At 36.2% G+C, this 13,471-nt stretch overlaps 1 protein-coding gene across 3 annotated transcripts in view; it reads right to left on the reverse strand.

The window, feature by feature from the left end:
- Window positions 1-13,471, reverse strand: part of SppL (signal peptide peptidase-like protein) — a 53,606-nt gene that overhangs the window by 14,245 nt on the left and 25,890 nt on the right. The window contains exon 4 of one of the 3 annotated variants that reach the window (XM_089231403.1): window positions 164-190. The exons of the other annotated variants lie outside the window; for them this stretch is intronic. Within the exon in view, the coding sequence (XP_089087529.1) occupies window positions 164-190 (27 nt within the window). The remainder of the gene's footprint in view (window positions 1-163; window positions 191-13,471) is intronic. 3 annotated transcript variants of the gene reach the window in all.

The following is a 13,471-nucleotide window of genomic DNA, read 5'->3' on the forward strand; positions in this document are numbered from 1 at the left end:
AAAATTTCTGACAATAAAAATTTAAGAACTGAATTAATTTTATAGTTTAACTAAACTGTTAATTATTCATTCTTATCATATTCATGAAATCCATCTTTAAAAAAAACTTTAAGAAATTAAGTCGAATGCGAGAGATTCAATAAAAAATAGTCCCCATACTTACACTTAAAATTGAATGCTGGCTTAGAACCTTAAGAAAAAAAATGAAAATTTTAAAGGTATTTATGGTTAAATTACGCTCAATAAATAGACTAGAGATTTTCATAAGTAATTAGCAGAAATATCCAATACTGCGCTGGTTATTTATATTATTGTGACCCCCATAAAATGTATATATAAAAATTGTATCAAAACCATTGTACTGGCTAAATTATTTAACCATTGCTTAAAATGTATTTATTGTTCATGAACCATAGAAACCAAAATTATTGAAGCCAAGAAATCATTAATGCCAAACAGTTTTTGGATGATTTTAGACATTTTTTCGACAATCTGTATGTATAAAGCCCTGCAGTAGCCTTTCATTCAAAAATTGCCCCCTCCCCTTTTCATTTTATTCATAAAATTCAATTGAGATGAGTAAAAGATTATATAAAGATAAGTAAAAGACTTGTAAACCAACAGCAAACAAAAATACAGACATACAGAAAATTTAATAAAATATTTTAGGTATACTTAACATTAAGAAAGAAAATCCTAAAGAAAAGGCTTGCATCATACATCAGAGTCTATGTCCTGTACTCAACACTTTCCATAAGAAGCTTGCCATGTAGTTTGGTTGTCAATCCCTGGTGTATACAGGGTGGTGATACTATCGATTGCCCAATAATTACACATGATTTCTAGTGAAAAACTAATGTGGCAAAAGTGTTTTCAGTTTTTTTTTTATTTGGCCCACAATTAAGGAGTTTCGCTTTAAAAATTTACTATGTCACCACTTCCAAATCCTGCCAAATTCACTAAAAGTACATAAAATGTACAACTTGGCATTTTTGAAGCTCATAACAATGTTATGACCCTCAACAAAATCAAAACGTGAAAGATGTAGAAACCAGTTCTTTTTTACTTGCTTTTAAATTTTTATGCAACTCTCTCTGTTATACCAAAAAATAAAAATGCTTTTGCTTAGATCAAGTTGTTTAAAACTGTTGTTCATTTGATTTATCTCGTTTAAATGAATAAAGTATCACTAGCAATTTTGAGATGATATTTTTTTTCCAGTTCCAATTTTCATAACACAATGAACGTATTGAATGATGATAATAATAATAATAATAATAGCGTGATCCTCACGTATTCCCAAGGGATATCGACCACAGTTACAAATTGTCATGAAGTCTAGCAAATAGTTTCAATTTTTTACCACATCTCATTTATGCTACAAGAGTGTGCATGAAATAATATTAATAACCATATTTAGAAGAACAAATAATAAAAAGATGACTTTCAAAATTTCATTTTGAAAATTGAGAGCTGGAGAGGGAGGTGGGAACATGATTCTCCGAAAAAAAAATTAAGAAACAAAATTCAAGAGCATGCCACAAAGAGGGGAGGGGGCAAAATTAACAATGGCCAGGGCGGCGAGAGCCTGAAGTCTATCTCTGCTAAGAAGGACTCAGGGCAACTGCTTCCCCCTCTATATAAATACACCCTTGAATGAAACTTCATCTGAAAAAATGGCCAAGTTCTACGCAACTCATGAAGACTAGAATAAATTTTTAAGTTGTCAAAATATTTCTTGTAAAAAAGGAAAATAATTTTATCAAGGCATCCCAGGTTCATAACAGACAAAATTTCAGCATGATAAAAATCAATAGCAGTCACAAAAGAAAATTAAAATCTTCGTTGCAACATGTAGAAATCAGTATGAAATGTGACTGGCTGGGTAATCTCGCAGTAAACACAAATGCATTGTATGTACCTAACCTCAAAAAATTTGACTTGATAGTGAAGAAGAGGAAAATTACTACATTTTGGCTCACACTTCACAAATCTAGGATAAATTTGGCGGGATAATAACATGTAATAGCAAGGTTGCAACATCTTTCTACATGAAGAGGAAAAAGCCAATCGTGAAAGAAGGCGATCAAATTTGGCTTGTAACAAGATTGAATATTTCAGTTCATTTTCAAAAATCAGCAACCCGCAGCTGGGAAAGGTATTTACTTTACTGTTTGGCAAGTAACTGACTGTTAAAAAACTGACACGTCACAAAAATTCAAAATGTTATCAACTCCCTAAATATTTATCCAATCCTATAAAGGATAACACTTTTTCGTATTAGTTTTTCACAGGGAATTGTGTTTAATTATTGGGCAGTCGATAGTACAGGGTGGGCAAAAAGTCCATACAAACTATGTTGAGATGTAAAAACTGGAAAAATAACTAAAATAAAAAATGGTTTGCAGGATTAGTATCGCTAGATCAAGGGAAATTTTTAAGACGGGGGGTAAATAACTTAAAAAAGCCGATAGGTGGTGCTGACGTACATAAGTGAAAGAAAAGATACACAAATAACGAACAGAATGGCTCCAAATCGTTCATTACAGCAGTATGTGTTTCACATGACCGCCAAGGGGATAACACATTGCAGGCGAGTTACAAATCCAGCAATGGCAGAGTGTAGCAGGTCCACATACACGGTTTACAACGGAGAACTGATTGTGGATTAGGAGCATAAGTTCTTATACCTGTCTCATTTGTATATTTCTACCAAAGTCGCTCGTACCAGCGCCACCTATCAGCTGGTTTGAGTTTTTTCCTGTCTTAAAAAAATTAACGTGACCTAGCGATGCTAACGCTGCAAACCGTATTTAATTTCAGTTATTTTTCTGGTTTTTATTCATTTTTAAAGTTTCTACGGACTTTTTACCCACCCTGTATGAACAAAGCTTCATTCGGTAGTAGATAGATCGGAAAGCCATTCAAGCTGTTTTCGACAAATGCGTTACTCATCGATCTAACTACTACTCGTTTTTGGCTTGTTTTTTTTTCAAATTTGTTAGACATTAATTTCTTCTCCCGCTCAGATCGTTCTGTTCTCATACATCAAGCGATTTTTTTTCTTTTAATTTATACTATATCCTCCCCTCCCTCCATTTCACTATCGTCAAATTATGCGGAATAACAGAAAGAGCAACCATTCACAATCACAAAAAAAAAAGGAAAAACTGAATTCTGAAAAGGAAAAAAAATCGGGTTATATTTCCTTCCAAATACATCAGATTTAAACAAGCGTGATCTCAGAACCCAATACATCAACGGTAAAAGATGAAGATATCACCGTATGAATAGATAGATATTGTTGAAATAAAGGCAGGTGGTGGGTAACGTCATTGAACTACAAGAAAGATTTACAAATGTAGCAGGGAAAAAAAAATCCATGTGATACCAACTATGAAAATACAAACTCGGTACACAATCACATCGATTCCCTCAGTATTTAGAGGCTTGTATATGTATAGGTTGGGCAAAAAGTCCGTAGAAAACGGTTTGCATCGCTAGGTCACGGGAATTTTTTAAAGACAGGAAAACTATAGAAACAGCCAATAGGTGGCGCTACGTACACAAGTCAAAGAAAATATACGCAAATAACAAACAGAACGCCTCCAAATCGTTTATTACAGCAGTATGTGTCCCACATGATCACCACCACAGGGAATGACACATTGCAGGCGAGTCAGAAATACAGCAACGGCAGAGTGCAGCAGGTCCACATACACGGTTTACAACGGTGAACTGATTGTTGATTAGGAGCAGAAGTTCTTATAACCGTCTCATTTGCATATTTCCACCGAAGTTGCTCGTATCAGCTGGTTTGAGTTTTTTCCTGTCTTTAAAAAATTAACGTGACCTGGCGATGCTAACCCTGCAAACCGTTTTTTATTTCGGTTATTTTTCCGGTTTTTATTCATTTCTAAAGTTTCTACGGACTTTTTGCCCACCCTGTATATACGCTAATTTTTTTCTTCCTGAAAACAAACTTGCCGGGGAACAAATCTTCTCCCATCTAATTATTATTATTTGTTGCTTAATTGCAGAAAGAGGGTGTTGCTCTCTATCTTCTAGTTATCTCAAATACGATGATTGACAATACATTAATTTCTCGCCAAATACCATTTTGTGTGTTTTTCCAGTTTGTTCATGAAGCGTATAACTAAGATTCGTAAATTAAACATTTCGACCGCTTACGGGGAAAAAAAGCAACATGACTTCACATTCAAGACAAGTGACCCATGTGAGGAAAAAAAAAAAAGAAGCATCATAAGAGAACCACAGGAGAAAAACAAGTTTCCAATTAGATATTCATTTCCCCGCGTTATTACCCCCTCCCCACATCCAATAAACTTTGACAAACAGACATCTTTTTGTTAATGTTATCTTAACAATGGCTGCTGTAAACGAGCTGAAATGAATGTAAACGCCAAACCGGTGGTGCAGAAGGAGATTAATAGCGAAACAAACGAAGTGAGACTCGAAGATTGTTGGCTGGAAGAAAATCCCGCTGCGGCCATTCAACGAAATTATTACTGACGGCTGGTCATCAGATTGGAAAACACATTTCCTAGTTTGGTATCCTGCCGGTACGAAAATTCCAGATCCGATTGTTGATTTTACAAGATAAAACGAACCCCCGCAACAGGTCAATGACTCAATGAGGCATGACTGACTGGAGGGTATCCGATAACCTTCATTCCAATATGCATTTGTCCTTGATTTTATTTTTTTAATTAGGAGAATAAAAGCTATCCAATTTATTTCTGATTTTTACCCTTCATCAGAGCGCAAACAACGAACTGAAACATCGATTGTTAAATGTTTTTGCCTTCACACGATTGAAATTTTTATTCTCGAAAGACTACAATATTTTTCATCAGTGTTTTTACAAGAGAGAAACTGAAGCGAACAGAGGTTTTTTAAGACGTTTCTCATTCAACCCGTATTTTCTTCGAGCGGAGTTATGTTCGAGCCGTCATCGAACTGAAAAGAGAAAAGAAAATCGCTATTCGTGTTTCAGTTTCAGAGATCAATAGTAAGAATAAATTGTTTCCGAAATCTTGGAAGTTTTTTCGTCCACTAAAACCGTCAAAATTTACCATATTTCTGAATCATGCGAATTCTTCATCAGAATAATATTCGCTCGTATATAATTTCAATAGTCGAAGTTCCAATTAATTTTCGACAATCGATTACACATGAAACATTCGACAATTATTGCATGAACTCGCTGCCTTTGACTATGTGAATCGGTACAGCGCCAAAAACCTACGGAGTATACATCTTCATCTTGAGGATCACTATTGGCGTGATCTTCAGAGGTAGAACATTAGTAATTGATCTCTGTAGAACAGAGTAAGTATTTTATGGCTTTTTTTTAATGAACTATTACTGCCTTTGTATATATATTACCCACACACCCACTTTTCAAATTATTACATTCAGTATGCATTAAAACGAGTGAAAATCTTTCGCACAGTTTTTTTTTTTTTATGTATCATCGTATTTCTTATCATATTCATTGAGGTCGGGCAGAAATTTTCGAAGATTACTATTGTTTCGTAACATACATACGACTTCACGTAAATCGAGACTAAAAAATTGCTTCGTCAATAATTCATATTAAATTTTTCATCTTTTCGATCTTCATCACGGCTAGTGATTCCAATTTTAAGTAAAGCGTAAAAGTTTATTTATAAAAAAAAATAACATGACTTGATTAAATAAAAAATATCAAACCTCAATTATATAATATTTTATTAGTTTCAAAATAATAAAATCAAATGAGCTTAAAATAGTTTACAAATTGATGCTCACTAAATCCTTTGCAGATGTTGAATATTTAATCTTTTGATATGTCTCATGCATTAATGTTATACCTATGAAAAATGTTCTCACTAATGTATACACATAGTACACGCACATTAACAGAGTGATCACTTGAGTGACACGCGACATAATTCCAGAGTACTTAAGCATCCTACGACATATTTATAGATCATTGCCGTGTCTCTCGCTGCAAATTCACATCACTTAAGTGGCCCACGGCACTTTCCCAGATCACTTCAGTGACCTGCGGCATATTTACAGATCAATTGAGTAACCCACGACAAAGTTACAGAGCACTTAAGCGGCCTGCGGTGCTATTCCACTTCACCCAAGTTACCCGCAGCACAGTTCCAGATCACTAAAGCAACTGCCGATGCATTTACATATCACTTAAGTAACTCGAGGCACATTCCCAGATCACTTCAGTGCCCGTGGAACATTCCCCGCACACACACTCAAGTGACCAGCGGCAGAGTTTTAGGGACTTTAAGCTGTCCTCGATGCATTTCGACAACACTTATACGTTATCACTTATTATGTTACCAGCACAGTTTCAGATCACTTAAGCAACTCGCTGCACATTTACAGATCATGTAAGAGACCTACTGCTAAACCAGACATGCACCTCGTCCATGTTCCTCTGCGGAATTTCGAACGAATTGGTACATGTTGGAATGTGTGTGTACGTATAGTGAACCTTCCGTGAAGTTTTTTTCTGTGTAATGCTTGTTATGTGTAGTGCTGCCATCTGCAATCAATTTTTTAAACTAGAGTTTTTTCTCAACTCGTAGTGAGTTAAGTGTAATGAATGAATAATTATACCGTTGTAAGCCTCTTATATAAGAGACCTGCGGTGCTGTTCCAGATCACTTAAGTGGTGCGTGAGACGTTTTCAAACCAATGAGGGGGCCCACGCTCTCCTAAAAGTTGAGCGAGCACCCTTGATGTATGCAGTGGTATCTCACTATACTATACTGTATTTCCTTACCATGCAAAAAAAGTCCGCGAAAGCCCAAAAAAAATGGAGGGGGCTTTTTCATGATTATCGTATATAATGTTAATCTGCATATGGAATACATTATTATTTTGTATATATGGTATACGTGTGTATCTACATCATAATTGATGTTGTTCGAAACAAAATTAAATCTGATTCTATGGTAGCGAAAAGAAGTAACCAACTATCTGACATGTTTCTAAGTTGTCCTGCAACTTCAAATGGGTTAGTATAAATTTAAGCAAGATTTTAGATTTTATACATTTCTATACTTTTCCCGCATCGTATTTCACTTTTACTGATGGTATATAAGCTGGAGAGAGAGGAGGGGGAAGGGGTTCATAATTCTCATATTTCTTATCAAAGGTGAACTTTTCAAGTTCCGCATGCTCACGGGTGCAGGTCTGCATTCATTTCAATAAAAATCATTTTGGTCTAAAACAGCGTTTCTCAACCTATGGTCAGCAGGCAGACTTGAAAATTCGATTCCATTTGCATGAAAAATTATTAAATTGTTGTAACGTATACATAGGCGTAGGCAGAATTTTCTCGGGGGGGGGGGTTACGTTTTTTTCTGCAAAATAACACTATAATCTTGGCTCAAGGGGGGGTTAGAGGTCCCCCCCCCGTGCGTACGCCAATTAACGTATACTACTAATATCCATATGGGTTCAAATAAAAATTATACTTTTACGCTAAAGTTCACCATACCTCATCAATGAAAATTTGATCCCAAATACGAGATATCACTGGTTGTGTTGCCAAAAGATATAATTCCAACCAATTTTTCAAGTCGAAAGAAAATTTCCGACCCTCTATAAGAACATGAGCAGTTGCAAAGACCATTACAAGTGATATTTTGATTCATTGTATGAAAAACTGTTCAAAGTGGTTTCATTTGCAGAATCGATAATAGTGGATGCAGTAAAACAAAAGATTTCAAACATAAAACATAATTTTCCCATATCCTTTCAACTTCCACAGCTTTTCGGAATTGTTGACACATCGGAAAAAAAAAAAATCGATGATATCAGATTTCACAGATGACAATAGGAATTTCATTTCTTATCCTCTAAAACAAGTCAGCCCCCCCCCCACCAGTTTTTTACTTTCCATTAATCGAAAGTTTCGCGTCAAAATGACGGAATACAATAAACGTGATATCGAAAAATAAATTTTACAAATAATCAAAGTAATGGAGATAAATCAACACAACGTCGGAACACTTTCATAATGACGTATTTATGAGAGCAGAATGTTTCCATTAAACTCAAAAAGTAATTGACTGTTGACTGACATTATTCTGTTATGTGACAGTCGATCATCGAGATAGAAAAAAAAAGGAAGTAACATCAGAAAAGTGTTCTCCCACGTCATCACTGAATTTTAAAGCTAATGGTGAAGGGTAAACCCCCCTCCCCCTCAGGGAATGAATAAATAGAGATGGGGGAAAAAAGAGTAGATGGCAAAGTAATGACGAGGAAATAGTCGGACGAATCTAATGACAGAAAAGATTCATTAGCGAAGTAATGAGAGGTGATATACCAAGTTGTTAGAATAATGAAACTTCCCAGCAAAAGAACATGCTCCAGTTATTGCAGCAACGATCATAAGATTCGGTCCAGACAAAAGACATTGCTTCCAGCATTTCTTTCTCTTCAACGGTTGACCTGAGTAGCTTTTTTTTAACTCAGTTTTTAGAAATAAAAAAAGATGAACAGAAAATCTTTGGCTATTTATTGCAATGGAAAGATCGGTTGCGTTACCGGTCGTAGCGTATAGCCTATCCTTCGCGTGAGCTCCACCCATCGCGCAACAGGCTCCCGTATTTTATCCAAGTATTCTGTGTGTGTGTGTGTGTGTGTGTGTGTGTGTGTATACACTTCGTTTCACATGACCGCGCAGAACGACGATATCTTTACCCGGAGTATGTATAAAAAAAATCCATTCCAAGATCTTCTAAAACCATAGTGTCACGCTAAAAAAAAATCCCGAAGATGCGGTCGACTTAACGCTTCCACAATAGGAAATAACTCGTAAATTACAGTTATGGATAAATTACGAGGAATCCAGCATCGTAAAGAGGGAGGGAGGGGGAATGAGTTATATAGCTGTTTTACCAGAATAAATGAATAACGTCCGTACAGATACTGAACACACCTAAATATCATCTTTTTTTAAATGCCACACGCTGAATTTATTTATCCCAAAAAAAATCACAAATTCAAAATTGCCATTGAAATAATACCAGCAAAAAAAAATAATAATCCTGAAATTAAATCACGAAAGCCAGAACTTTCACTAGATTTCATATTTTTTCCTTAAACCACTCATTTTGAGGGTTCCTATCCCCAAAGCAGACTATGCAGAAATCTGCGACGTACGTCGCAAAACAATCAGTGCTGCTGCTGCTGCAGAACAATCTGGAAGAAATTTAAGAAAAGCATAGAAAAACACCATTATGGACATTTTTGCCGCAGAACATTTCCATCAGCTAAGCCCCTGTAGCAGAACAACGTAAAACATTCTGCTTCGGAGGTTTCTATTTAAATGGAAAATTTCGAATCCGGCCTCGAACGACAACAGATGCGTCGGAAAGTTCAGCCCACAACATCCAGCAATGTACCGTACGGGCGCTGTCTATACCGCAGCACCAGGATACCCTCAGTCCAGTCAAATCACTACTCGACTCGTGACAATGTTTTTCCAAGTTTTGACTCCAGTGCCCTATGACTATATACCTGCGGTGACCTGATAATGATTAAATAAAAATCGGGCCACACACAAACTCTAGTTAATTCTAACCGCTACATAGACATGCAAATATCTTCGACTCAACTCGACGTCCAGGAGAAAAAAAAGACGCTCCGGCACACGAAGAGAACCGCTGCCGTAACAGACTACTTGAAGCCGAAAAAGCGTGAAAACATAACCACCACCCAAACAAGTTAGGTCATGCCCGCAGCGCTAAACATTCTGTCAAACAAAACCCTGGAAACAATTATACGATACAGAACGCGAGTTAACAATACTGTGCTTATACAATATGTAGATGAATACCGTAAGCTATCTGTAAATATTTATTTACAGAAGTTTATAGACAATATTCCCATAGAACTCATGACAAAGTGAAATAAAATTCTATTAGATACAGTCGAATACCGTAAGCGACAATCTCGTTATAACAAAAAAATTTCTAATCCTTAAATAAGTTTACATAAGATATTGCGAATTCCGATGTTATGAAAAATCCGTTATAATGAATTCAAAAATAAAAACAAGTTTCTGAAAATCAACAAAAGAAAACACAACGTTCCAAAAATGATCCCGTAAAATCGGTTTCAGAGAATTAATTTGCTGAACTGTTGGGGAAGAATGCTTGTTCTTCTACGGCTTGTGGGGGGTGCAGCAAAAAAAATGTAACATTTAACCAATACGGTGAGTGAAAAAGAATAAAAATTTTGGTAAACCAAAGCTATATAAGCGTTAGGAATGTTTCATATTTATTCTGTTTCAAAATGAATGGTCTTGAAAGGAAACAGTTTTCGATTGAAGAAAAACTTGAGAGCATTTCTGAAGTTGAAGCTGGAGTAAATAAAAACAATGTGACATTAAAATACGGCATATCCATCCACTCTCTTTCAACATTTTTCAAAAAATCGGACCAAGTTAGAATTACAAATTCAAACAGCAGTTATAGGATTCCATAAAAAAAAAAGACTAGACTTTAAAATTTTTGAGATGTAGATGTAGCTGCCTTTACAGGACATTCGTTCAGGTCATATTCCAGAATAATAAATGGTTTCAGGACATTCATTTTCGAAATGTGGCAGTTAACAGCCCACTTCATGTGAGAAAAGACTTCGGACTTTGCATGTGCTTCTGGATACGAAATCTTTCAAGTACTGCACGCATTTGACAATGCGTATAGCCTACATTAGGGCAGTGGTTATCAAACTTTTGTCACCCGCGGCTTCCCAGAGTAGTTTAGTAGATATTTTCACTTATAAAAGAAACTTTAAAGCATCAATAAGAACGCGCGAAGCCCCCGACAATGGTTGGCGACGCCCCTAGAAGCCACGATGCCACTTTGAGAAACACTGCTTCAGAGGAATTTGTTGTTTCTTCGCCTTCCCCAATACTTGTAAAAAACTAATAATACATATTATTTGCCTTGAAAATGTTAAGTAAAACTTATCCAAAAGAAAACTCAATGCGTAATTGATTTCAGTTGCATTGAGTTATTTTTGAAATTAAACTTCATTCTTTTTATTATCTAGAACGTAAATAAGCAAATCTTCCTTAGAATCATATTCTGCTACAACGAAATTTTTTTAACAAAAGTTAAAAATTCGTAAAATCGGAAGTTCTTTTATAACGAAGTGATTTTTTCAGTCCCTTGGAGTTCTTTATAACGGGATTCGATTCAACTGTATGTAAGATTTTTCAAACTACGAAATTCATTACGCACTTTACATATTTCCTCCTTGTCAAAAGTGTTTATGAGGAAAGCTCGGACTGTTTTTTCTACGTCTGATATCGAGCTAGTATTAGCTCGATGAAGTATGTAATGAAGTCTACGACTCCGAAGACATCTGCTATATTTAATGGGAGAAACTTCCAATTAACCTTTTCTTTTTGCCGACACACCAACTCCGGTCACATCGCCAATCGCCATACTGCAATTTAATACCGATCGACTTAGGTCGGAAATCTTTGTCTAGAGAAAATTATATCATACTATATTTTATATTTCCCTTTCGGTATTGAGCACGAAGGGAAATTATACATAATGAAGAGACTTCATTTATTGGTGGTCGCCTCAGGTTCGATGGGGAAAGAATACTTCTACTTAACCGTTTACAAAGCACCACGTAAACATTTTTCTACAAAATTTTTAAAGAATTGGTGCATGCCGGAACGAGTTGTGTGCGTGTGTGTGTGTGCGTGCGTGGCGCTAACGTATTTATGTTATCAGAGTTATGCAGTTCGTGTGTGGGCCATCTGTTTTCCATATTTCAAATCGAAAATTGCCCGAATTCTCATATGTAAGTATCGAGTTGACGGTCTGCTTGCTTTCTGCGGAAGACACATCTGTAGTATACCCAAGTTTTTAGTTCAACAGCAGCAGGGATTGACAAATTCCACGCATGTGAGTCAAACTCAATCATGAAAGATCAAAAGCTTAAAAAAAAATGCAGTATCAACATTTCGGATGTTAGCTTTTAATCCTCCAACCATATCAAATCCTACCGCTATTCCGGAAGACGTTACCCATGAGTTGGAAGAAGGAAAAATCTCACCTTGCCCAGAACAAAACTAGCGGTAATGACATAAAAAACCAGTTTCACGTTATTCCATTTTTATTTTATATATTCTTTCAATGTTTTCCTTGAAATGTTATTTGACTCCGTTTTTTTTTTTTTTTTTATTCTTCTTCTTCCCAATGCACTAGAACCAGTAGCTGCAGATTACAAGGTAACGTTCGCATTAAGAAGTAGCAGCAGGTTTATGGAGATCACAAGTATCAAAACTTGCTCGAGATAAGGACCAGCAGAAGAAATGGATGTAATAAGAGATACAAAAAAAAAGAACCTAGATTTCTCGTCTTCCGTTGGCGTACAGTACGAAACAACGCAGCACGCGGTCACCAAACTTCACAACTAGACATAAGAAACAAAAAAAGAGCCGTGTAATCATCAAACACAGACGCGTACACACAAACGCAAAAATGACCGGGCGACCCAATTCTGTTGCCGGTATGAAAACAATAAAAGCTTGACAATAGCTTCTGGTACAACAGAATATCTGCAATGACCTGTTACCAGGTCTAATAGAATCCTCTGAACAAGGGAAATTTTAAAAAACCGTCGAAGGAACTTCACTTCTTTTGTTACTTTTTTCAATCTTAGATCGACTCTCCTATATGACAGTAATTCGGACAATAAAAACAGATAAACGAGTGCAACCCTTGTAATGAGGAAATCTAGCAATCTATGCTATCCCGGGATTTTCGGGTTCAAATACGACAATACCATTGGTTGATGAACTATCAGCAATGTCAGTTTTGAGATTCTTCACTGCTGAAAGGAATAGACAGTTTTTCCATCTCTATAACAGTGTCGGCACAATGAAACTGAGATAATCTCCAAGGTCTGAGATAATCCAAGACCTTCGGATGCATGCTGCAGCAGCTGTCACGTGACAATTATTTTAAGTCATTGTTAGCATAGGTATTACGTCACAAATGTCACCAGCTGCATAAGACGGAGGGGGGGAGGGGGAAACTACACTACTTGTGTTAGAAGATTGAGTCACAGACAGCTCCTCAATTAAAGCAAAGTGTGCAGACGTATAACTCCCAACAAAAACTAACATGTTCATTGCGATGCGTTTACCAAACATAAAAAAAAACCATCCACGATTCCACATTGTTAAGTAACTGAACTAGCGATTTAATTGCGATCAAGTTCGACATAATAGGTTTGTTTATGCAGTAGATTTGAGGCATTAGGGCCGCAACAAGGCGTAAAAAACGTTTTTTCTTCAAACCGAACACAACTAAGGTCTATCGCCATGGGCAATTTACTACCTAGTGAGTTGTGCCGGAAGTGTAAGTGTGTGTACCTAACAGTGTGATTGCGTATC

Source organism: Pholcus phalangioides, unplaced genomic scaffold (assembly GCF_987345545.1).
Source record: "Pholcus phalangioides strain wild (caught in Gottingen) unplaced genomic scaffold, Ppha-v1.0 ptg000001l_1, whole genome shotgun sequence".
Taxonomy (NCBI): domain Eukaryota; kingdom Metazoa; phylum Arthropoda; class Arachnida; order Araneae; family Pholcidae; genus Pholcus; species Pholcus phalangioides.